The sequence below is a fragment of the Lutra lutra genome, chromosome 1 (assembly GCF_902655055.1).
Source record: "Lutra lutra chromosome 1, mLutLut1.2, whole genome shotgun sequence".
NCBI lineage: Eukaryota > Metazoa > Chordata > Mammalia > Carnivora > Mustelidae > Lutra > Lutra lutra.
Genome location: NC_062278.1, coordinates 54013667 through 54039595, shown reverse-complemented (window position 1 = coordinate 54039595; position 25929 = coordinate 54013667). Strand labels below are relative to the sequence as shown.

The 25929-nt window shown below is 36.6% G+C and overlaps 1 protein-coding gene, 1 long non-coding RNA gene and 1 other non-coding gene across 4 annotated transcripts in view; 1 reads left to right on the top strand and 2 right to left on the bottom strand.

The window, feature by feature from the left end:
• Window positions 1-11137: 11137 nt before the first annotated feature.
• Window positions 11138-11851, bottom strand: LOC125096633 (uncharacterized). The gene is made up of 2 exons (XR_007126306.1): window positions 11560-11851; window positions 11138-11379 (listed from the first exon to the last, which is right to left on the bottom strand). It is a non-coding gene; the product is annotated as an uncharacterized LOC125096633 (long non-coding RNA).
• A 756-nt stretch (window positions 11852-12607) lies between these two features.
• The window catches only part of ALCAM (activated leukocyte cell adhesion molecule), a 210947-nt gene continuing 197625 nt past the window's right edge, over window positions 12608-25929 (bottom strand). For both annotated transcript variants that reach the window (XM_047723546.1, XM_047723544.1), the window contains one exon: window positions 12608-12723. In XM_047723546.1, coding sequence (XP_047579502.1) covers window positions 12636-12723 — 88 coding nt within the window. In that variant the 3' untranslated portion in view covers window positions 12608-12635. The remainder of the gene's footprint in view (window positions 12724-25929) is intronic.
• LOC125089502 (U4 spliceosomal RNA) lies at window positions 23481-23619 on the top strand. The gene has a single exon (XR_007123959.1). It is a non-coding gene; the product is annotated as a U4 spliceosomal RNA (small nuclear RNA).

The window sequence follows — 25929 nt, the reverse complement described above, 5'->3', positions numbered from 1 at the left end:
GTCACAAGTAAGTCAACAAAGTTGAAATAAAGATGTATTTTTTTCACCACTGACAGCTTAGGCTCCTTAGAAATTACTTTTCTAAGCTTCAAATTCTTTATTTGCATATAACATAAATTGTGTGTGTGTGTGTGTGTGCACGCGTGTGTTTTTGTATGAGTGTACGACGCTTTAACATCACAATACGGACGGAGTCATTCTCTACAGAACATCATGTATTCTTCAAGGTGAAGAAGAAAAACTTCTGCCTAAAATGATGATCAGTGAAATGCAAAAAGGGCAGCAGCATGGAAAATGAAACATAAATGACGTTTATAAAATGATCTTGGTTATATTTCTCTAAGGTGTTGTTTGCAGCCCAGATGACCCTCTTATTTAGCACATGAGTTCTTGGTTAACTACGTTGCCTTTGGAGTTCCTTTGCTGTCATTCATGTGTATTATAGATTTTATTTTTCCTCCCTTAAATCCACAGAGAGTATGTATCATTCCCAAATGCACACAGTCATTTTTGAATTTGAAATATTTCCTTGGATTCTTCCTATCCGAACAAATCTATTATTTTGTACAGGGAATATTTTCCCTTTGCTTGATATCACAGACTAAGGAGCATATAATTTTCAGCAATTTAAATTCAAATGAATCAATGTGCTCAATTTGATTTGCGTCTGCTCCTTCACAGCCACATAACAGTAGTTTGCATTAATCAAATTAATAGTAAAGGGGTTAAAATTGCTAGCTTCTAAGGGAGGGACATGTCAGCGGTATTAAAAGTTGAATTTGGAATGATCGTCCTTGCATGTTAATTATTAGCTGCCTGAGATGCAGAGGAAACTCAAGAAAATGACACTCTAACCATGTGTTACTTTAATTCTGGAAAAGATCCTTTAAAGGATGAATTACATTGCAATGTGCTTTCTAATCAGACCATGAATTAATTTACATCAATGACCCCAAATCCTTTAAATCTGCGATCACTGGCAGTAATTGGAAGGATTCTATGAGGCCACTTAAAAAGTTTCCTATCAGGACAAACAGAAGATGGATTCGTTTACAAAATCGGATTTGTAATTGTTTACAATAGAAAGCTAATCTCATTAGTTGTAGTGGTGATCAGATAATTTGATCTTTGATACAGATAATTCTGTATTTGGCAGTGTGTGTGTAAGACCCACAAAAAGGGAGAAAAGTGAAAGGAGATTACCCCTGACATAGTTCTTGCCTACAAACACCTGGTTGCTTCCAAGAGCCTAAACAATCCATTTATGGACTCCGCAGTGCAAATGATCATTTTTCCTTATTAAGCCGAGGTACACAGTTATAAAAGAGGAAAAATTAGCAATTGTCCTGGTCATTGTATTGTTTACTCAATAACTCTCAGTCTAAAGAAGCAGACACTCAAAAGGAAAAAACCTTATTTTTTAGTTTCCTACCTCCAGATGGAAACTGGAGCAAGATGCATGAATTTTTGTTTCCCTGAGAGATGATAGTCAGTTCTTTGTCACTTGAAATCACGATACATAGTTTCAAATTAGTAAGAGCGTTCCGTGCAAGACATTAACCGTTTAATCTCTATTGTGACATAAAGCTTTTTTTTTTTTTCCATTTTGTTCTAAGACTTGGCCGCAGAGTTGAGGTGTGCCTGCCTTTTCCTCCCTTCCCACCCCAACCTTGCTTTATTTCTTAAGCTTTAACTCTCTGGTTTTGGAGGGTGGGTAAGGAGGAGAAAAAAGTTTGATGAGGTAGGAAGTTTTCTTACTTGCTGATGGCCTTAAGGTCTCTGGCTTCAGGGGATATTTAAAGCTGTTTATTTAAAGTTTTTATTACGATGATCTTCTCTCCACCATAATGTACCAGGCCACAGAGTTGTAACAGGCCGAGATACAAAGGAAGCAAGTAGCCAAACTGATGGAACCGAAAGAGATGGTGTGACCTCCACCAACATCCCATCAATCTTACCTATACGGGGCCATGTCTGTCCACATTATTGCTAACTGCAGCAGAAAAGGACAAAATAAGATGAATGCTGTATATGGACTGCCCGCTCCACAGAAGGCACTGTGATCCCGTTGCTTTTGTCCCACCTTGACATGGCCATCTATTCTGCAGAGAACAACACCGACCTGATGTCGGCTAAAAGGAACACTGCGTGCTGTATGTGGAGACCATTTCTGGGAATACCCATGAATAGCGAGCCCAATGTCTGCCCAAGAACTAATCTAATGGACGAGATCAACCAGCGAGTGCGGTGCCGTGACCTCAATGGAGCTCTCTCACCCTTTGCTCTCCCAGTGAGAAAAGATACTGCTTTTAGTTTGCATATTTGAGTAACACCTATCTCTTGGCTTACTGCCTCTGTCTTGGTAACTGACACTCTGTGGAATTGGGTTTTCCCACCCTGCAGTATCTCTAATCTGTACTCAATAGTTGCACGGTGTCGTTTTCTCCTTAACATGTGCATTTTATTCTTTAAAGGACAACACACTCTGAAGTTAGTATTGCTGCCATTTTACAGATGAAGTAACTGGGGCTCGAGGGTTTTGGTGTGATGTTCGAGGCCTCGCGGCTAATAAACTGCAGATCCCATTTGGAAATCCATTTAAGGTCTACTCGTTTCTGAAGATTATAATTTTTCCATTAAAACAACAAGCACACTTGCCCCTCAAAAATGTCTTAGGCCATTTGCGGGACAAAAAAAACAAAGTACCCCTCTGTGTGCTCACACCACTGTACCCATTACATTGCACCCAGGATGCAGTGGATAGCCAGCATTTGCATGGCTCTCAGGAAGATTCAGTGAGGGTGTATGTGTAGGTGTGTTTAATAACATCTCCCTAATTGTTTCTTAAGTAGCCCCATCCATATTTCCTTCTCCTTACACTGAAACTTCCTACTGAGCAATTGTATAGGTCTAAAGAATTTATGCCTAAAATGTGAAAACATAAGAAATAGATTAATGAGAGCGCCTGGATGGTTCAGTGGGTTAAGCCTCTGCCTTCGGCTCAGGTCATGATCTCAGGGTCCTGGGACTGAGCCCTGCCTGCATCAGGCTCTCTGCTCAGCAGGGAGCCTGCTTCCTCCTCTCTCTCTCTCTCTCTGCCTGCCTCTCTGCCTACTTGTGATCTCTGTCAAATAAATAAATAAAATCTTAAAAAAAAAAAAGAAATAGGTTAACGAACGCAGTGAGAAAACTTCTGATTTCTTTTAGGTTGTTGTCCATGATCTTTTAGATTCACTTTCCCATTTAGTGCCTCAGCACCTGAGAGCCTGCTGATTTGTACGACTGTCCTAATGACCAATGACATGAATTACTGAAAACCTAATTAGGCCGTTTGAGCTGAGAATATTTTTAAAGACTCTGACATTTGTGAGGAATGTGGTGTCAGTGGAATACCCAGTCTGAATATAATTCCTAATTTGGGGAAAGGTATTGGCATGTAATTATGTGGGCATACAGAGAGAGCAATTACAAGAACCTGTCTTGAATGCTGAACTTTCAGAACAATGGAAAAGGACAAATGCAGACCAGAGCCAGACAGAACACATAATGTGTCCCATCTGCCAAGAGACTTGTGTATGATTTATATAGTTAAGAAAGATCTCCAAATAGCTACCTGGCAGTACTACAAACAATTCTTACATGTCAACACTGAAGAACACGTAATAGCATAGAGAGGGTCTGGGGGCCCTGGGTAGTGAATGCTGGCCCCAGAGAGCTCTGGAAAGAGAGAAACATTTCAAAAGTACCGAAGTCTAATTGTCACAGCTCTAATAAAATGTGTCTGGCTTTTTGTGGAAGGACTGTTCTTGATATTATCCTGACCTAATAAGCCAACAAGGAAACTCAGTGGCCCCTGAAGAGGTATGCCAGTTATCTCTTGTTGCCTAAAAACATTATCAAAACTCAGTGGCTTAAAACCTGTTCTGTGTGTCCTCAACCTCCTTCTGGTATTAAGAGGCTTGCCTTAACTTGTCCCTCTCACAGCAATGACTGAGCAATGATAGCATAAGAGGGCAAGAAGAAACATGGTAGGCCACTCAAAGCATAGTCTCCTAACTACAAAAGTGTCACTTCCACATGATTTTATTGGCTTTTATTTTATGTGGCTGAACCTAATGTCAGGGGTGGAAAAAATACGGTCTGACATTTTGTGGGGAAAACTGCAAAGACATATGCGAAGTGTATGGAGACAGGTTAAGGGCAGAGAATTAGGACATCTAACACAACAAACAGACCACAAAAGATACAGGAACAGGGTGTTTTTTTGCAAAAACATTTAATTTTAGGAAGCATCTTCTCACATATAGAGTGGGATGGAAGGAGAGGGCCCATATTGTGCTACAGCTTGAGTGGCTTCTAAGAAGAAAATACGAGCCAAGGACAAAATCAAAGACTGTGTGAACTGTGACTGACATGCTTCATCACACAAAGTAATCTTTGAACAAAAGTTCAGTTAACTGTAATTACAGACACAGGTGCTTTTTTTCTGAAAACTTAAGTTCCTTTGGGAAACCGAATCATAAGTGAACAGCTCCCTGTGTTCATCCAATTTTCCAAACTTTCAAGGCTCTGGTCTGGTCCATCATTTCTTTTTTTAAAGATTATTTATTTAATTGACAGAGATCGTAAGTAGGCAGAGCAGCACACAGAGAGAGAGAGGGAAGCAGGATCCCCGCTGAGCAAAGAGCCCGATGCGGGGCTTGATCCTAGGACCCTGAGACCATGACCTGAGCCGAAGGCAAAGGCTTAACCCCCTGAGCCACCCAGGTGCCCCTGTTCCACCATTTCTAAATTGTAATGTACACTATTTTGGTAAAGCCCATTTGACTTTGTTCCCAACCACTGGGATCAAATGCTTGGAAAATCATTTTAAAGGAGAAATCGAGAAGCAGATTTCCCAACCCCCAACCTGTACCCACATACACACCCTACTTCCAACAGTAAGAATAGGGCACAATGGAGCTGAACCGGCAGAAAGTGCCTCCCTGCCAGTTTCTCTCTTCAGTGTAATGCCAAGAGTCACTGGGCAATGGTGCTGAAGGGATTCATGTAAATTTTACTCCATCTATTTTGCAGAAATCCCACAAAGACAACAGCATTAGTATCACTAAATCTGCACAACCGTCTGATTGCACACATTGCATTACCATCAGGACAACAAGAAATATAATGAGTCTCGTGGTGATAACTGTGAACTACATAGTTAATATTTTAATAACTTTATTACATTTTATTACATTTTAAAAAAATTAAAAGAATGAGAGTCGGGTGTCTGGGTGGCTCAGTTGGTTAAGCGTCCTACTCTTAATTTCAGCTCAGGTCATGATCCCAGGGTTGTGAGATCGAGCCCCATACCCTGTAGAGCTCTGTGTTCAGCAAAGAGTCTCCTTGAGATTCTCTCTCCTTCCCTCTCCCTCTGTCCCTCCCCCCTCTAAAATAATGAAAGAGTAACAATGACACTACTGACAACTATTTAATTGTATTTATCTGGAAACATATTAGTTAGGAACATGGGGTAAGGGCTATCTGTTGCTCTTGTGGTGTTGCCAATGTGACCAAAAACCCATCATCTTTTAAATAGCTTATACGCAACTATTATGTAGGAAAAACAAAGCTCTCTAAATTAAGAAAAGTCACAGAAGATTACTCCTGTAAATGAACTTGCAAATGTTTTAAAAATAATCTATGCTCTTGGAATCAGATTCTACAATAGGTAATGTCTATTTGACTCTCAATACAAAGACTATTTTAAAGTTTTTGATGAACAATGCTAATCAATCTAAGAACAAGGAACTTAGTGTTATTGCCGACAATGTAGAGACCAAAATTTTCTGAGTAAATTGAGTTTTTAGTAACAGTTCAGCATCCAAGGAATGACTCTTAGAGACATAAACCTTTCCTTAACAGAAATATTCCATTTCCTTAATAAGCCATTCCAAGGAGAGTGCTGTGAATCAATTTCCAAGCAGTAACTACATCTTATTTCACTAATAATGTGGTTTTCTTACTGATGAGAATTCAAAGAACATATAGGGCTGTGCAAATTGTAACTATTATTTCTGTGGAAATGAACATCTCAGGTGGTATATGAATCAAACCATCAATTTAAACTGCTAATTGAAGCTCAATTTATCCTGATGCACCTGCCTGGGAGAAAATAATCAGAAAAAAAAAAATTACAGGAAAAGTTGAGATTTCATTCTGATTATCTCACAAATAGTCCAAATTGAGTCATTACCAGCTTCTAATGGCACATTTTATCAAATGCTACACCTTCTGGAGACCACAGCCTCTGCTCTCTGATAATGCAAATTTTCCCAAAGAATCTACTAATTTTTTTCAAGTCTCTGTGATGTTGAGACCCTCATTCATTTCTTTGTAGTTTAGAGTTTATACAATTAAGTTCACTAATACAAATTTCATTGCAACTGTTGAGTGCACTATGTGCTACTGTACCTGTTTGTTACACTTATGAGTGCCTGTCATCAAATATCATGACTATTTTAACTGACTAGCTGCTATTTAAAAAAACATTTTGTAGTCCTTCAGAAAAATCCCTTTTCTGATAAGCAAATTCTATGTCCTCCCTTCCAGCAAAATGGGATAAAAGAGCCCACAAAGCGTGCACACCCATGCACATACATACACCTATGTAACTGACATCTTTTCTCTCATTCAGCTGCTCGGCCATCACAAGGTGAAACCTTTTCCAGAACTAGCTATAAAAAGGACAAGATAGATAACTGGAGAACGGAATCTGCTTTTGGTGATGTATGCCGGTGGGCTCATTCTCCAATGCCTATTTGTGCATCTGAGGAGCATTTATAAGGGAAAATGAGAGAAGAACAGATTTGGGGAAGAAAAGTAAATTAGATTACAATAAGGATGATGACTAGGTGAAGACAGCATGCTTGGGAAAAAGGAGCTCCTTTTCTGACTTCGTATTTCCCAAATACAGTGTGTTTTTAAAATATTTTTTATGAGGAGCGCCTGGGTGACTCAGTGGGTTAAGCATCTGCCTTTGGCTCGGGTCATGATCCCAGGGTCCTGGTCAGCAGGGAATCTGCTTCTCCCTCACCCTCTCCCTCCAGTTCCCCCAGCTTGTGCTCTCTCTCTCCTTCTCTCAAATACACACATATTACTTTACATATGATTGGCATTCGTTACTTAAGGGAATCAAGTAGGTCATTTAATATAAATCTATCTTTTTGGTACCCCCCCCAAGCACAGAGGGAGATTTGTTCTTCTAATATATTGAGATAATAAACAATACAGTGAATAGCACTTGGATTTGAGCATAGGTCTTGCTTCAATCACTTCCCCTGCCTGTGATTGCAGATAAAGTTACTTACATGTCTTCATCTGTAAAATGGATTCAGTGCCTCCTGTGGCAGGATGTTGAGTGGATCAAAATGAAACCATGTAAATAAGACATGAACCAAACACCTGTCTCATAGTATTTAGTGTATGACAGAAATATGTGTATGCTTAAAAATGTAATGACATTTTCATCACATGTATATGTGCAATGTATGTCACACTTTTAAACATAGATGTTTTAAACATACACATATATAATTATGTCTAATAAAACATCCAATCACTCAAATACAGTTGAAAAATTATGTATTGGCCTATTATATGATTTGAACATCTGAGAATAATTCTTTAAAGATGATATAACCCTTTCATGTATCAGTATTTCCCAATTTTGCATTTTATGAAAAGACGCATTTATTAAAGAAATGTGGGGACTACAGTAGACTAGGACGAGCATAACCTTTAGAATCAGGTGATGTTTAATATCCAACTTACCAAATAAATGTATTTGAAAGTTATGGAACCTCTCTAAACTTTAGTTTTCAGTTATTAAATGGGTGACTATTTAATACTATTTACAACTATTAAGGATTAAATAAGATAATGTAGGGATGGCCCTAGCACACAATATTGGCTCAATAAATACTGATCTCTTCCTCTGATGTATACACAGCTGGCTTTATCTTATTTTGAAGGGAAAGCATTTTTATGAAAGTTCATGCCTAGGTAATTCCAAAGGGCAAGCTGAATGGTGTGTTAATGGTGGAAGTGAAGAAATAGGAGTGTCCTCTTAATTAAGTTTCTAGGACAGCCACATGTGAAACCCACAATAGTACGCTCCTATCACTGAAGATAGAAACACACACATTACAGAACCAATCACTGTTGAAATCTAGATAAGGGGGTCCGCCTAGATAAGGGGGTCCGCCTGACATAACAGGAAGGCTCAGGCGATTTTATTTTGCCACATTCCCTGTCCAGAGTTATGGAGAGCCACAGTGAGTTTTGGCCCCTCTTTAATAAAGACAACTACTTTCTACACATAGACAGCCTAGTTTAGACAAGAAGAAGACGGCTGTGAGAGAGATGTGAAGACATATTTCATTTTTATTATCTTTTAGGCATAGACGGGTATGTTAATCCATTTCCACATACAATTCCTGTAATCACAGATAGGAAGTGAAACTTGAACTGGCAAAACCTGTCTCCTGTTGCCAAAGAGTTAAGCCGGAGGAGAGATGCAACCTCAGAAGTTGTGGATTGTGCATTATCTTCCTTCCCAGCCTTGATGTGTGTCCGGCTGCCATTACGCAAATAAACCAATTTTAATCCAGGCCTTGATTCAACAGTGATAATGCTGTCCCCTTTTTCCCTGGCAAACTTTCTGCTTTCCGTCCAGAGCTCTGAGTTTTGAAGGTTCTGCTCTCTAGGTTCTGACAGCTGATTCTGGACTTGTTAACTATAGCAAGTGGAAGCCACGAAATAATTGTAGTATTACCCTCTCTGTTGTGACATTGCTTCTTTCTGTAAATATATCTTAGGAGTTAGACTTTGAATCTTTGATCTCCCACACCAAAAGAAAGAAGAAAAAATATTTATAGGGAAGTAATTTCATTTTAGTGTTCATGGTTTATTGTGGAAAGCAGGTGTTTAAAAATTTTAGAATTTCTTTAACAAAATTCTAAAGAGAAAAGAAAAAAAAAGAAATCACAGTATTTACAGAGAAAACAGAATGGCTGAGCCATGCAAAACAAATAACTTTGGTTTTTCCCCTTTCACTTTGGTTTAAATATTGACCAAGTTTCAATTTTTTTCTGCCAAATAAAACTTCAATAAATCAAAGTTTAGAGGCAAAGTAACATATTTTCTTTTTCCCCATAATATTTTATACAGCATTGAATCTAATAGGATATTTTATGTATTTAATCCATATCAATGCACTACAGGAAGCTTTTATTAAACTGAGTCACTACTGCTCAGAACAATAAACAGTTTACTAAATGTACAATAACATGTGTTTCTAAATAATGCAGAAGTGGCAAAATATTATTCCCAATCTCCTTCTGACTTTACCTTCTATTTATTTTTAATTGCCTTCATAATTTTGTATCCCATCAGTCTAAAAAAACAAACACCAGTTTTCCTTTTCCTCCTAAAGAATACAGTTTTTTACCTGGAAATCTGATGTTCATTTTTTTTTTTTCCTGTAAAGTTACGTAAATCCTGGGACAAAAATGGCTGTGCAGAGTTCTCCCAGAAACCAGGCTTCTGCTTGAAAGAGCAAAGTTTTAAAGTCTAGTCACAAGTAGCTATTGGCCTTTATCCATTCTACTTCAAAAAGTTTCCAATTTATACTACCACCCTAAAAAGTTCCTCAAGCATAAAACATGTTTATAAAGTTACAAATTTGAATGTAACTAAAGATACATAGACATTTTATTATTACACTTTCATGTACTGCTTGATAAATTATGTACCAGTTAAAAACACTAAATTATCTCAAGGTGCATTCAGTATCTGTAGCGTAGTTAACAAAAACACACACGAAAAAAATATATATTCTATATTCTGTGGAAAATAACACAGCTTTGATAATGACCACTGTTAAAAATCTCCAATTCTGACTGATATCTTTTTTAAAGGAAATAGGTATAATTTTAAGGCAGTGGATAACCCAAAGGATTTAACACCAATTTTTAATTACAGTGATTTACATTGTGATCTGTGAAAATGGGAATGTTCTCCATGATTTTTCCAAATGGTCTCTCACACATTGTTTTATTTTTTCCTTTTGACAGAAAATAATTTATTAGCAGGTGTCTCTAAAGGTAAGTGCTACCCAAATTCTGTGTTATGTCTTGTTTAGAATAGGCAAAATTGTCAGTTTGGGAGTACCATTACTGCGTATCTGCGTCCATATGCATGTGTGACTTACTTCCAAGAGTCAGCGGGTGGCGCATGCGCAGAATCAATTCATCTGCTGCTTATCAGGCTGACTCTCTGCCTCCCCCTCCCTTGTGATAATAAATCACAGCTTTCGAATAGAACAATGTGTGCGTCCCCAGTCTTCGCAAGCTGCCACCTTTGGGATTTAGGTGCTTGCGAGAAAATTTGGGGGCATTACTGATAGCAATCAGAATCAGAAATGTACCTGCTCAGATTACCCATATAAACAATTGAAATAAAAACATTACATTATACATCAGATTAACAGCAACTCCCAGAACAAAGCTTACAGTGTATAAAAATAGCTACGTAAAAAATTTACATAAAAGGCAAACCAAAAAAGAAATCCTCAGTGCAGACATTTACAAGAAAAAAAAAAAAAAAAAAAAAAAAAACCACAAACCAAACACAATATATGACCTATTATCATGGCTGCCAAAACTTGTTTTTGTTTGTAATTTCATTTCATTGTTTTACTTGAGATAATTCTCTAAAATCCTGTGACAGCTTGGTAGAATGAACTGCTTAATACTTGAACCATGAATTGCTGTCAATGTCTTTGTATATGTATTAAATACAATCCACGTTCATGCTTCAATTGGTCTATATAGTTTTTTTCTCTGAAATGATGAAAAAAAAACACAATTTAGTTAAGTTACCATAGTGATCATTTTTCACCATCAACAGATGCTTTGTACTAAAAGTGTTGGGAATTATGTTACAGGAGCCTTTCATAAACCCATCTGTAGTCTCAGGCATTGTTGTAGCCCTTCTACAGATCATTTTTTGGAGGTGCTGAACGTCTTTATTTTTGTGAAAATTGCTGAATTCAAGGGGAAGGCTCCATAGCTCAGGGGTTAGAGCACTGGTCTTGTGAAAATTGCTGAATTCGTATGCAGATTAGAGGTTTTTTCACGAAAATATTTCATTCTGTAGGTTTTGTCTTTAAGCTTAATTTTTCCTTGAAAATTCACTCTAATTTTGAAGAAAATAGAAGGCAAAATCTATGTTTAATAAGGACTGAGGAATAAACTCTACAGAGGCAGGAAAAAAAAATCAGGCAGGAATGTTGCCTACTTGGCCTCCAATGGACAGCAGGATGAGGGGAAAGAACTGAATTCTTTTTTTTTTTTTTTAATTTGAGAGAGAGGCAACGAGAGAGAGCATGAGCGAGGAGAAGGTCAGAGGGAGAAGCAGACTCCCCGTGGAGCTGGGAGCCCCATGCGGGACTCGATCCCGGAACTCCGGGATCATGACCTGAGCCGAAGGCAGTCGTCCAACCAACTGAGCCACCCAGGCGTCCCAAAGAACTGAATTCTTACTTCTTTCACCCAATCCATTTGAGGTCCTGGTTTTCAGATTTTAAAAATGTTTTATTGCAATTATTCTATTTTTTTTTCCCTGTGTGCATCCTTCCAATTATAATTCTGTCCCATGCTTCCTCCCTTGGGTGACCCATTCAAATCGTGACTTGTGCTTTATTTATAATGAACCAAAGTTTTACTGTGGTTGTTGGGGATTTTTACATCAAAGGAGCAAGCTACAGCAACAGTTATTCTCAAAGACATACAACATCATTTGTCCAAATGGCTTCTCTTTTTGGTTGGCTCAAGAGAACATAAATAAAAATGAAAAGCTCAAAATCCAAGTGGCAATACCATGGAAGACTTCTTTCTCAGACTGTCTTTAAAAATAATACTCATATAGCTATTACATATAAATATATGCAATATATGTAGCATTAATATATACATTATACACACCCATATAAGTGCACATGTAGACACATATATGGCAACACACATATAATATACATACTATCTGCAGAAGTGTTTAAGGGTCTACACAAATTTGTTAGGCTTTTCAGGAAAATAGTCTGGGAAATGGCTGCATATATACATGGATACCTGTAAGTATCAAATCCCTAGATTAACATTTTTATATTTAAAAGTTACTCTAGTTGCTTTTTAAAATAAATTTGAAGTAATAGAATTAGCTCTCATCCAAGCAAAATATCAATTTATAAAATTAAGCTTCTTTGCGCTCAGCAAAATTTTTGGCCTTAGAATACAAAATGCTAATTGAATGTTACAACCTCAAGATTGACTTTAATAATTCAGAGGATAATGGTTATTTTTTAGAGGTTGGGGAGACCGTTCAGATTCCATTCTAATGAGAACACTTTCTGACTTACCACAAAGTATCCTCCGGAGGAACTCTCCTCCTGTTTTGAAAGCTGCAATTCTGTAGTGACTTAATGTCAAGGTTTTCCCTTTCCTCTCGTGGGATATGTGACATTTGCCTGGGAATTACTTCTAGAAACCTCACACAGCCTACCCACCTGGACAACAATTAGAACAGTTTCTCTCTTAGGCTTCTGTTTTGTGATTGTTTTCTTCTAACTTTTTGTTTTCCTCCATATTACCAAGGTCCTTGTTAACGTGTTTTGATGCAGTCCTGTAAGAAGATTAAATAAATATCATTATGTTGACGATGTGAATTTAACTTTGTTTTTCTTCTTAATTTCAGGGTTCACATAATGTATCTTTGAAAAGCAAACATTTTACATCTAATACAGGCGGACCACTGCAGCGAACAATTCCACAGTGGTGAGCCTTGATTGGAACAGAACACATTCCAGTGCAATTACCTTGGTAGTGGAGTTGCATTAAATATAAGGTAGGAGAAAAAGCAATTGATTATTTTTAACACAGATGATACATACTTGGTTGCATTGTGTTCTGGGTTATTTTTCTCTCTGCTTTCTGGGAAGTAATTATCATTTAATAATCAAAATGTTCCTTTTGGGTAAAAACATGCTGCAAAATTTTTCCGAGGGAGTTTTATTAGGGTGTTTCCCTTTTAGCACTCCCTATTATGTATCCAAATTGAGCTAATGTCCTATATCTTGGTTTATCAATTGTTTTATCAAATAAAGATCATTTATTTATTTATTTATTTATTTGACAGAGAAAGCAAGAGAGAAAGTGCACGCACAAGCAGGGGGAGAGGGAGAAGCAGGCTCCCCAAGGAGCAAGAAGCCTGACGTGGGACTAGATCCCCGGACTCTGGGTTCATGACCTGAGCCAAAGGCAGACGTTTCACCCACTGAGCCACCCAGGTGCCCCTGTTTCATCAAATAAATCAAACGTAAGATTAGAAAGGGACCCAAGTTTATGACAAAACTTTGGCAGCAGAAGCTAGAGCAGCTCTAACATCGTGGTTCTCAAACTGTGTCCCTAGACCGGCAGTATTAGCACCCCCTGGGGACAGGACGGAAGTGCAAACTGAGGCCCACCACAGAAGAGTGAAAACAAAAACTCTGGGGAGAGGGCCAGCAGCCTGATTAACAAGACCTCCTGGTGGCTCTGGAGCAAGCCACGATTTGGAAACCAGTGCCCAAGTGGGTGCCATGGTTCCACATGACTGGGTTCTATCTTTTAACAGCTGAGATCAGCTATATCCCGTGGTTTGGGGATGACTCAGGAGAAATCATGACTGTATTTCAAAAGGATGCCATTGGAATTCCTGGGTGGAACTCTCGGTTAAGTGTCTGACTCTTGGTTTTGGCTCAGGGTCTTATGAGTTGTGAGATTGAGACCCGGCACTGGGCTCCACACTCTGTGCTGTCTACTTCAGATTCTCTCTCCCTCTTTCTCGGTCTCTAAAATAAATAAGTAACTCTTAAACAACAACAACAAAACTGTACCATTTCCTTCCTTCCCTCCCTTCCTCCTTGTTATAAGCACGTCAGTGGAACTGCCCTGATATGGTACTTCAAATTAATTATTATTGTCATATAGTTCCTAGTAATATTACTACCTTTAAAAAAAATTTTATATATATATATATATATATATATCTAGATGTGTTGAGGAAGCTGAGGAGAAAACTCCATTGTTCCCTTAAAAGTATTTTTACTATTTTTTAAAATTTTTTTACCAATTTCCCCCTAAAAGTATTTCTATTATTGAAATAGAATTCCTTAACTCATTTGCTAAGAATCACAGCTTTACTAGAAAGAGATAAGTAATAGTATATGATATATGTACAAGTGAGATAAAGACATATGCCTTATTTAAATTGGGACACTCATTATATTTAGCACAAGTTTAATTTAATTTGTGATTTAAAAATTCTTAGTTTAGCTTAAACTGCAGCCTTCTAAGTCCATTCATAAGGCAGGAGAGCAAGTCCAAACTCTGCCAACATGACTAAGTGCTAAAATATGTAACAGAATTTTACAACAGACATTTAAAAATGTAAATAAGACATGCTGTAAGTTTCATTTTATGTCTTGACTTATATCATATTATCACATAAATATTTTCCATCTTGCAGTAAAATGGTACACCATGGTGAATGACAACTTCCTTCCTTATCATAAGTTATCTTCTAGGCAAATGGAAGAATGAAGTAGATGGCATCACTCTCTCTCTCATATATTTTATATGAAAATATATAGTACATAATAAAATACATATAAAATAATTTTATATGTAAAGTATAAGATACATATGCTGTCTACATTATATGTATCATATTATGTGTATCACAGATCATTTGAGGTTTAGTCTCTTTGACTAACAAATTACTTAACTGATAACATAAAGTTTTAGTAACTTCAACCATAAAATGGAGGGATGGTAAATTAGGATGTTCTCTAAGGACTTTTTAAAGAGCTTCAACTTTCTATGAATCTATGAATCATTTTCTTTTTAAAATAAATCTGTGAATCCTTTGGAGGTGCCTGGGTGGCTCAGTCAGTTAAAGTGGCTGCCTTTGGCTCAGGTCATGAGCCCAAGGTCCTGGGATAGACCCCAACATTATGCTCTCTGCTCAGCAGGGAGTCTGCTTATCCTTCTCCCTCTGCCTGCAGCTCCCCCTGCTTGTGTTCTCTCTGTCAAACAAACAAAACAAAACAAAACAAAACAAAAACATTAAAATAAAATAAAATAAAATGAATCCTTTAAAATATGGTTTCGTTGGGGGTGCCTGCGTGGTACAGTTGGTTAAGTGTCCTACCCTGGTTTAGGCTCAGGTTGTGCTCTCAGAGTTAAGATACTGAGCCCTGTGTTGGGCTCCATGCTCAGTGTGGAGCCTGCTTTAGATTCTCTCTTTCCCTCTTTCTCTGCCCTTCCCCATCGTGCTCATGAGCACACACTCTCTCTCTCTCTTTCTCTCTCTTTCAAGTAAATAAATCTTTAAGTAAAATAAAAAGTCTGATCGAAGACTAACATCCATACAAGGTAATGTATCTATCATAAGCATACAATTCAATGAATTTTCAAAAACTGGATGCTTGAATGTCACCAGTACCCAGCTCAAGAAACAGAAGAGTTGCAGACGCAGAAGTACCCCCATTATGCTCCCAGTCACTACCACCTCTCCAATGGTTACCACAATCCTGAATTCTCACAAGAAAGCTTTACCTGTCCTTTCAACTCGTATATAAATGGAGTCATACCACATGTATTCATTCCTGTCCGTTTGCATTTAAACTCAAACTAATGTTTGTGATATTCACAGATAATGTTGATTGTAGCTATTGGTTGTTTGTTCTTATTGCTACAGAGCTTATAATTGGGTAAATTCATGATGATTTATTTACTTATTTTACTTGTGATGGGCATTCTTGTTCTTTGCAGTATATTACTTATACATAAGTTAGATCTTCTTTGTGTGCCCCATGTTTCTTGTGCTCTCATGTGTCTTACTTATTCTTTTTTCCTTTCTGCCCTTCAGTCTAAGTGTTTTCTATTGATCTGTATTACAGCTTACTTCTTTTGGGTTCTGCTGTGGCCGGTTTGCTTTTACTTTTTTATTTTTTAAAAGATTTTATTTACTTATTTGTCAGAGAGAGAGAGAGAGAGAGAGCACAAGCAACATGGGGAGTGGCAGACAGCAGACTCCTCACTGAACATAGACCCCAATGCTGGGTTCAATCCCAGGACCCTAAGATCTGACCTGAACCAAAATCAAGAGTTGGGAACTTAACCAACTGCACACCCCACCAATCTGCTTTTAAATTCACCCACCAGAGGCTTATTTTCTAATACTATATTTTTCTGGTCTAAATGTCAATTTGATTTTAAGTTACTTAAAAATACAATTTAATTCTCTTTTTCATTCATCTCCTTTGATCGTCTTTTCTTCCACATTCAATATATTATCTATAGTTACTTTAATGTCCTTGTCTATTTATTAACTACAATGTCCAAATTATGCATGGGTCTGCTTGTCTACTTTTTCTCTTGATTACTGATTGTATTTTCTTGACTATTTTCACAGGTAGTCCTTTTCATTTCCCATGACACCATCTATATAAATGAACTAGAGCAATGCCACACAATGTTATTTTCCATCAGGTAAGGTTTCTCTTTTCCTTTGTTAAGCAGATAGGGTGGGGACCAATCCAGTTCAGGATAGGCTTGAACTAGGTTAAGGCTCAGTTGCAGTTTTAGTAAAAGTCTACCTTTGGTTCACCCCTGTTCCTAAGGCATGGCCCTCTTAGGCTTCTGATTAAGATACTGGTATGTCTCCTCTTCTTCAATCCTTAAACACAGAAAGATCCAGCTCTTCCCTTTGGAGAGTCTCCACCCAGATCTCAAGCCATCTGTCCCACGACAGTTCAAGATGTAGCCAAACTCTTTAATCTCCTTGACTTGAGTATAAACTCCTTGAGAATAAACACTATGCTTTATTTCTACTTTACCGACAGCATATAATATACTGACTGAATATGGCAGGCAACCAAAGGACATTTTTTTTATTGAATTGAATTAACTGACCTCATTACAGCTCATATGCATTTCCTTCCACTATTCCTTATGATACTAGTGTTCACCAATATAAAGTCCATACATACCCAGCTGCTTTTTTACAGAAGGTAAAATAGAGAATACTATGTTGAAATGACAGTACTTGATTGATTCCTTAGTCCAGTCATTTCAAATAAAACTGAAGAATCACATACGTTGATTATTCTAATAGCTTCTAACTATATATTCTAATAAATACTTATATATTCTAATAAATATACAGAAATACATATTTCTATAAATCAGTAAGCTATTGTTTTAATCAAGGAAAGCCACATGAGTCTCAAAGCATCTTCTCTCTTTTCCTTTTATTCTCCTTGCCTTCTCTCACCTCTCTGATTTTTCCTCCATCTCTAGACTTTTCCTTTCATTCACTCTCTCTCTTTTTCAAAAGATTTTATTTATTTATTTGACTGAGAGAGACACAGCGAGAGAAGCTTCTCTCTGAGCAGGGAGCCCAATGAGGGGCTCGATCCCAGGACCCTAGGATCACGACCTGAGCCGAGGCAGATGCTTAACAACTGAGCCACCTGGGCGCCCCAACTATCTCTCTCTCTTGCTCTTTCAAACTCATTTCATTAACCACTGTTCTTTGCCTTTAACGTGAAAATTCCAACTTGTTTGGAGCCACTAGATAGAATGACATAAGAAAGTCAACATTCTGTATGCATATTCTAAAAAGGAAAATTTTTTAGTTTTTTTAATTTAAAAATTTAGCAATGTAACAAATCAATTTTGTAATTTTGATTTTTTTCAACTTTCTTTGTACCATATGAGAAGAAAAAAAGTTATGTTAAGGTTGAGGACATAATGATTTCACAACTTTGAAATAAAGTATGGACTAGTAGATGCTCTGGTACCATTAATGATCAAAAAACCACTTGTTAATCCTTACATTTATAACAATTACAAACTCTCAGAAAAATAAAGAATAAACTATTTGACTGCACTTGAAGGTGACAAAAAGAAAGTAGAAAGTGAAGGAAATTTGATCCTTATACTGAGTAAGCTCTACTTTTAACTTTTCTTCAAAAGTCACTTCCCAGCTGGTGAGACATAGGCTAACTATAATAAACACTAAAAATAAAGAGGAAAAATCTCAAAAAGAAGAGAGCCCCAGAGTGGTGAGAAGCCCAAACATGTATGTAAACCACAATAAACACCTTGGATGATCCCTAAACTGTGTGTGTGGAGGGGAAAAATTTCATTTAGCCAAGCAGAAAGCAACAGCTGGAAAGCTTAAAAATGTGACATAGAATTTAGCTACTATCTACACAAAGAAACATAGTTTGGAGTTCAATCGCACCAAACAAAAGTCTTTAATCTTTCTCAGAAAAGCCAACCAAAGACCATGTGTTGAGTCTCAGTATTCAATTAAGTCAGTCATGCCATATAAAATGTAGATGTCACCTTCACAAAATCAAGGAAATTAGCCAGAAGTTTAATTGTCTGCTAGGAAAAACAATCCATATCCTTTAGAAGAATACAATGGAACACAGAATCTCTACAACATATGACCCCAAAAAGATGAATATATAATTCTTAAAGAAGTTATCATACATATGAAGAATAGAAAAATGTAACACAAAGTCCAGAGCATGTCTTTGGATGACAAAGATTTCAGAAATAGCAGGAAAGAACTTCAAATCAGTTATTGTATTACATATTTAATGACATAAAGACAAATGTGGTGACAATGAGAGAACAGACAGAAATCTCAGTGCAAAAAGTAAACAAAAATAATTCTACCACTTAAAACTTAAAACTATAATGACTCTCTCTCTCTGCCTGCCTCTCTGCCTACTTGTGATCTCTGTCTGTCAAGTAAGTAAATTAAAAAAAAAAAAAAAAGGATATTAAATTGGATGAAGGAAAACTGGGAGAAATCATCACTAGCAGACCTATGGTAAAAGAAGTATTAAAAAGGAACTTCTTCAGTTGAAGGGAAATGACACTATGTGGAAACTAAGATGTACAAGAATGAATACAGATTATTTACATATGTGATAAAATTTAAGTACTATTTAACAATTTTTTATAAAGACAACCAATCATTCAATGTGAAATATACAGCATTGCAAAAGACTCTTGAAACATTATAATTTCAGGACACCTGGGTGGCTCAGTCCATTAAGCATTTGCCTTTGGCTCAGGTCATGATCCCAGGGTCCTGGGAAAGAGTCCCACATTGGGCTCCTTGCTCAGCAGGAAGTCAGTTTCTCCCTCTGCCTGCCACTCCCCTGCTTGTGCTCTCTCTCTCTCTCTCTGACAAATAAATAAAATCTTAAAAAAAAATTATAATCATTTAATTTCTTCCATCCTTTTTGTTATTGCTGTCATATCCATTATGACTGCATATATTACAAACCTCAGACTATAATTATGTGAAAGAGGTTAAATACATTTATAATGTTTCAAGGATTCTAGATTATTACATGAGTAGACTGTTGTAAATTAAGAGCTTTTATTTTATTTTTTAAAAGATTTTATTTATTTATTTGACAGAGAAAGAGATCCACAAGTAGGCAGAGAGGCAGACAGAAAGAGGGGGAAGCAGGCTCCCTGCTGAGCAGAGAGGCCAATGTGGGGCTCAATCCCAGGACCCCAGGATCATGACCTGAGTTGAAGGCAGAGGCTTTAACCCACTGAGCCACCCAGGCGCCCAAGAGCTTTTATTATAATTCCTACAGCAACCACAATAAAAGAATATGAAGAGGTACAGTTACAAGACCATTAGAGAAATTAAACTGTAATATTAAAACTTATATAAATAACTCAAAAGAAAGCAGGAAAAGAGGAAAAGAGAACAACTAGAAAACAAATAGTGAGATGGTGGTCTTAAATGTAATTATGTCAATACTTAAGTGTAGCTTGGCTAAATCCTCCAATTAAAAGGGATTGTCAGACTGTACTAAGCAAGCAGAGTAACTAAATGCTACATTCCAGGGGTTAAATTTTTTTCTAGAAGGTACAGATAGTAAATATTTTGGACTGGTAGGCCATATGGTTTGTGTTCCAACTCTTCAACACTGGCCTTATAGTGTGAAACAACACAAACAGTATGTAGAGGAATGAGCATGGTTGTGCTACCATTAAAACTTTATTTACAGAGTAAAGCAGCAGCTTGAGAGTCAGAGTTTCATCAATCATACTGTATACGAGATATACTTTAAGTATACAGAGATAGAAAATCTAAAATAAAAGGATAGAAAAAGATAAACATGTAGACAGTAAGCATATGAACGCAATATAGTTATATTAACATCAGGCAATGTAAAATTCAACACAAGGAACATTATAGAAATAATGAAAGATTTCATAGTTATAACAGGTGCAATACATAAGGCAGTTATAACAATTGTAAGTGTATGTCATTAGTGAAAACATAAAGCAAAAACTGACCGACTTAAAGGGAGAAATAAATAGGCAAATACACAATCTTATTTAGAGAATGTAATACCCCCGTTTCAGAAGCTGATAGTGGACCAAAATCCCATATACACAATCATGACGAAGTAACTAGTACTGAGCTAGCACTAGTACCACTAGTGCACTAGCGAAGTGATTTCATATATTTTGAAAAAAAAAAAAAAAAAACTGTAAGGATAAGAAGATATAAACAAACTATTATCTACTTTAATCTGACATAGAGCTATTGAACATTGTACCCATCAACCACCTAGTATTTTTTTTCAAGTGCCCAGCTAGCATTCACCAGGTAATACCACATGGTTGCATGGTAGGCCAAAAACAATAGATCTCAATGCATTTCAAAAGACTTAAGGCTTGCATAAGCTTAACAAAACAGAAGTCAAAGAGAAATGTTTGGAATTTAAAACTGTTTGGAGTTACATGACTCCAAAGAAACCACAAAGGAAATCCAAAAACGTTTTGAGCTGAATGAATATGAAAATACAACACACTGAAATGCGTGGAATGCAACTAACACAATGCTGAGAATGAAATTCATAATTTAAATGCCTTTGTTATGAAAGCAGGACTAATATCAGTTATCTAAATTTTTAATTCACTTCATGAAATTAGAAAAAGAAAAGAAAGTTGAGAACTCCAACTGGAAGAGAATAGTAATCCTAAGAGTAAAAAGAATGAAAATTGAGGGGTGCCTGGGTGGCTCAGTGGGTTAAAGCCTCTGCCTTTGGCTCGGGTCATGATCCCAGGTCGTGGGATCAAGCCCCACATGGGGCTCTCTGCTCAGCAGGGAGCCTGCTTCCTCCTCTCTATCTCTCTGCCTGCTTCTCTACCTATCTGTGATCTCTGTCTGTCAAATAAATAAATAAAATCTTCAAAAAAAAAAAGTTAAAAAAAGAATGAAAATTGAAAATAAGCAATAGAGGGACACCTGGGTGGCTCAGTTGGTTAAGCAGCTGCCTTCAGCTCAGGTCATGATCCCAGCGTCCTGGGATCGAGTCCCACATCAGGCTCCTTGCTCGTCGGGGAGCCTGCTTCTCCCTCTGCCTCTGCCTGCCATTCTGTCTGCCTGTGCTCGCTCTCTCTCCCTCTCTCTCTCTGACAAATAAATAAATAAAATCTTTAAAAAAAAAAAAAAGAAAGAAAATAAGCAATAGAAATAAAAACAAAATAAGTAAGAAAGTCATTTAAAATTTTAAGAAAATAATTAATTCTCTAAAAAGACTGAGCATAGGGAACAAAATACAAATTAACAATATTAGAAAACAAAGTGTTATCACTAAAGACTTGGAATTCTGGGTAATTTTTCTTTTTGCAAAAATGTCAACAACCTGAAATGAAATGGACATTTAATATCCAATAATCAATCAACATAATTTATCAGAATAAAGTATAAAAGAAAACTGTATGATTTTTTTGTACAAATAATGTTGATGTAATATAGATATAGAAAGAGCATTTGAGAAAATTCAACAGTAATTTGTGATAAAAACTCTTAGTAATCTAGGAATATTTTAAAAATTTCTTTAACCTGTAAAAGGACTTTGTGTAGTAAGGAATTTGGCCTTGCCCCAAAAGTGGTCTGGGCTTTGTCCTCAGTTCCTGTGGAGATCATCTCTAAATAGTTAGAATACTATGAATGCTAGGAGTGGCCTTCTTTTCCTGGTGGGCTTCTTCAATCACAATCGGAGAGCTTATGCTGAGAAGATGTCTTAGGATAGGTCCATCAATACCCAATGGCCCAAGGCTGCCCACACCCGAAAGAACAAAGATATGGTTTAGAGCTTTAGGTCATGTGATATCAGCCTAATTTCTAAGGAAGGGTGAGGCTGGAAATTGAGTTTAACCATATGGACAAGTAGTTAATCGGTAATGCCCTATAACCAAGCCCCAGTAAAAACTCTGCACAGCCAATCTCAAGTGAGTTTCTCAGACGGGCACTACTCCATGCTTTTGCCACACATCAATGCCAGCGGAGTAACACGTCCCTGAAGACAAAGGAAACTCTGTATATGGAATTCTCCCACACTCTGCCCTACACTTCTTTTCCTTGGCCAATATCCATTACTTGTAATGAACATAAATGAGAGTATGTTAGGTTCCGGGAAACTCTGTATTTCTAGCAATTGATCAAACCTGAGCATGGTTTTGGGAAACCCTCAATCTCAATTGGTTATCAGAAGCAAAGGTGTTCTTAAATGAACTCTAACTCTATATCTGGACTCCTAACTCCTTCCATCTGGGGTCAGAAGTCTTGGGCAGCTGTGGCAGTTGGAATGATTGTACCTAAGTCTCACACTCTGGCTAACTTTGGATAGGCACGTATGAAAAACACAGAGCCACTATCATACATAATAGCAAATATTGAGCAGTTCCCTTCTAAGATTAGAAATGTAAGGATTTCAGCAGTTCTATTCAACATTGTATTGGAGGTCTCTATGAGTGCAGTAAAGTAAGAAAACGAAATATAAAAAGCATACAGAAGGGAAATGAAGAAGTAAAATTATCTCTATTTTCAGATGAAATGATTGTTTACATAGAAATCTTAAGGAATCCACGAAACAACCTATAGAATTAACAAGTGAATTTAGGATGATGGTTGTACAGATTTCAACAACAAAAAATTAATCATGTTTTTATATACTACTATAAAAATGGAAAATAAAAATTGAAAAGTAACTGCATTTATAATTGCTGCAAAGGACATAAAGCATAAGAATAAATTTTTAAGACATGTCAATATCTACATTAAAAGTTATAAAATATTGCTAAGAAAAAAATGGAGAGTAAATGAAGAAATATATGATGTTCATATATCAGAAGGCTAAATAAGAGGTCAAATTTAAGATTCAAATCTACTCAAACTTATCTATAAATTCAAAGCAACCATAATCCCACAGAGCTCTTAATTTTTTTGATAGAAATTAGCAAGTTGCTAAAATTTATATGAAAATGCAAAGAAATAGCTTTGCACAGTGGCAGTATCATAGCCAATGAGGTTTATCCGAGGCGCGATTATTGCTAATTGAAAATGCAAAGAAATAAAATTGCTAACACAAGCAGAACATCAAAGTTGAAAGACTTACATTACATTATTAATAATAAGAATACTACTATTATTATTACCACTACTACTACTACTACTACTACTACTACTGCTACTGCTAACTACAAATGTTCCAAGGCCAAAAGAAAGTCCTTTTAACATATGGTGCTAGAATCAACAAATATATGTATAGCAAAAGCAAAAATCATCCATATAAACCACCTTTATCTTAGATGTATCATATCTTCCAATGTGTAAAGTTTCTAGAAAAAGACAGGAAAATATCTTTGCCATTTAGGGATAAGCAAAGATTTTGAAGAGTGAGCACAGACAGCACCAAACATAACAGGAAAAAGTTCCTAAATTTTTCATTAAAATTAAAAACTTCTGCTCATTAAAAAAATAACATTAAGAAAAGAAAAAGAAGCCATGCCACAAACTAGGGCAAAACAGTCAGAATATATCTATAACAAAGGGCTTTTATACAGAATATGTAAAGAACTCTTACATCATTCACAAGAAAACAAATACCAGTAAAATCATAAGTAAAAGACCTGAACAGTCATTGCACAAAAAATGATGACCAATAAGTACACAGAGGTTAAAATCATTAGCTCTCAGAGAAATGCAAGTTAAAACCAAAATTAGATATAATTTCACACCTCTTAGAATAGCTAAATTAAACAGAATGACAAAATTTAGGCAAGGATGTAGAAGAACGGAAACCTCAAACACAGCTGGTAGGAATTAGGAACTCAACAACTACTTTGAAAAGCTGTCTGGCAATTTCTTATGAAAAATACTTTACCCTGTGACCTAGCAATCCCATTTCTAGATATTAACCCAAGAGAATGAAAACATATGCCCACAAGAATGCTTGTATAAGGATGTTTTTAGCCATATTATTCATAAGAGTCCAAACTGGAAACTATCCAAATGTTCATGAACAAGAGAATGGATTAAAATAATGTGACATATTCTAACAGTGGAACACTACTCAGTAATTTCAAAAAATGAAATCATTAATACATGTATCTCAGGAACATTATGTTAAATGCAAGAAGTGAGGCACAAAAGAGTACGTTCTGTATAATTCCATTTATATGAGGTTCAAGATTAGGCAAACGTAATCTCTGGTGGTAACAATCAGGACGGTGTTGCCTAAGGGAATGTGGCAGGTGGGGCTGAATAGAGAGAGTCCAAGAGAACATTCTGGGGAGAGGGGCTGCTCTAATTTGTAACTGCAGTAATGGTCACAAAGGTGTATTACATTTATCAAAACAGCTTTAATTGCACATTTATTATAAGCATATTTTACCTTAATACAAGAACATTATACTGAGAAAAGCTAAAGAATATACGCCTTGTACCAGCGACTCAAAGAACCGGGCAAAATGTATGCTGAAAAACTGCATACCATTTGCATTTCAGTTTCTATTTACTTTCTAGGTGGGTTTATTGGTCTGGAGATGGGGAGTAGCTTCTACGGTTTCATCAGGTTGTATAAAATGGAAGAAGGAGGTATCAAGGGGAAGGGAAGGCCTAGAATTACCTCTAGGGCAGCTGTATTTAGGGTAAATCACAGTATCTTTCAACATATTTGTCCAGGTGAATCAGGCTAAAGATCACTGGTCACAGTTTGGAATTACAAAAAGAAGGGGTTGTTAGGGTAACAGGAAGTATTTGTAGAATATGTTTGTTAAGCGAGAGCTGAGTAACTTCAAACGAACGGTTTTTATTTTAAAGTTTACCAAACAAAACGAAACAACAACAACAAAAAAACCAGTAAGAAATGGTAAGTGAAAAGCAAGTATCTCCCTTCTTTTCTTAATCTCCCTCTCCAAAATGATAACTCCCTCTCCATAATGCCTTAGTGTGCCAGGCAGTGTTCTAAGTGTGGCACAGATATGAAATTATTTCAGCCTTAGGATATCTCTGTATTCCAATGAGGCTACTAAGATTGCTTGTGACACAGAGCTAGTAAGGAGCAGAGCCAGGATTCAAACTTCAGGCGCCTTGCTTCAGAATCCACGCACCATGTTACACAGTTACACAAATATGCTAAGTGTTAACCACTGTGAAATGTACTAAATTGAAACAGAAAAAGTGTGGCTGGTGGGGAAAGAGGTATCCACTGAGTAAACATATATAAGACTTACATGAATTCATTACTATTTTTTCCATTTTTATTATAGAGTCCCCACTCTCTCTAGCAGGGAAAAGCCTTTAAAATTTATTCTTATTATTTTGGCTTGGTTTGGAAATTGATAAAATGTAACTTTATGAATGTATCTTTTTTAATTTTGGAAAATTTCAGAGCTTTGAAAGAGTTACAGAGGTTAGAAATCCATCTACTACTGGAAGGGA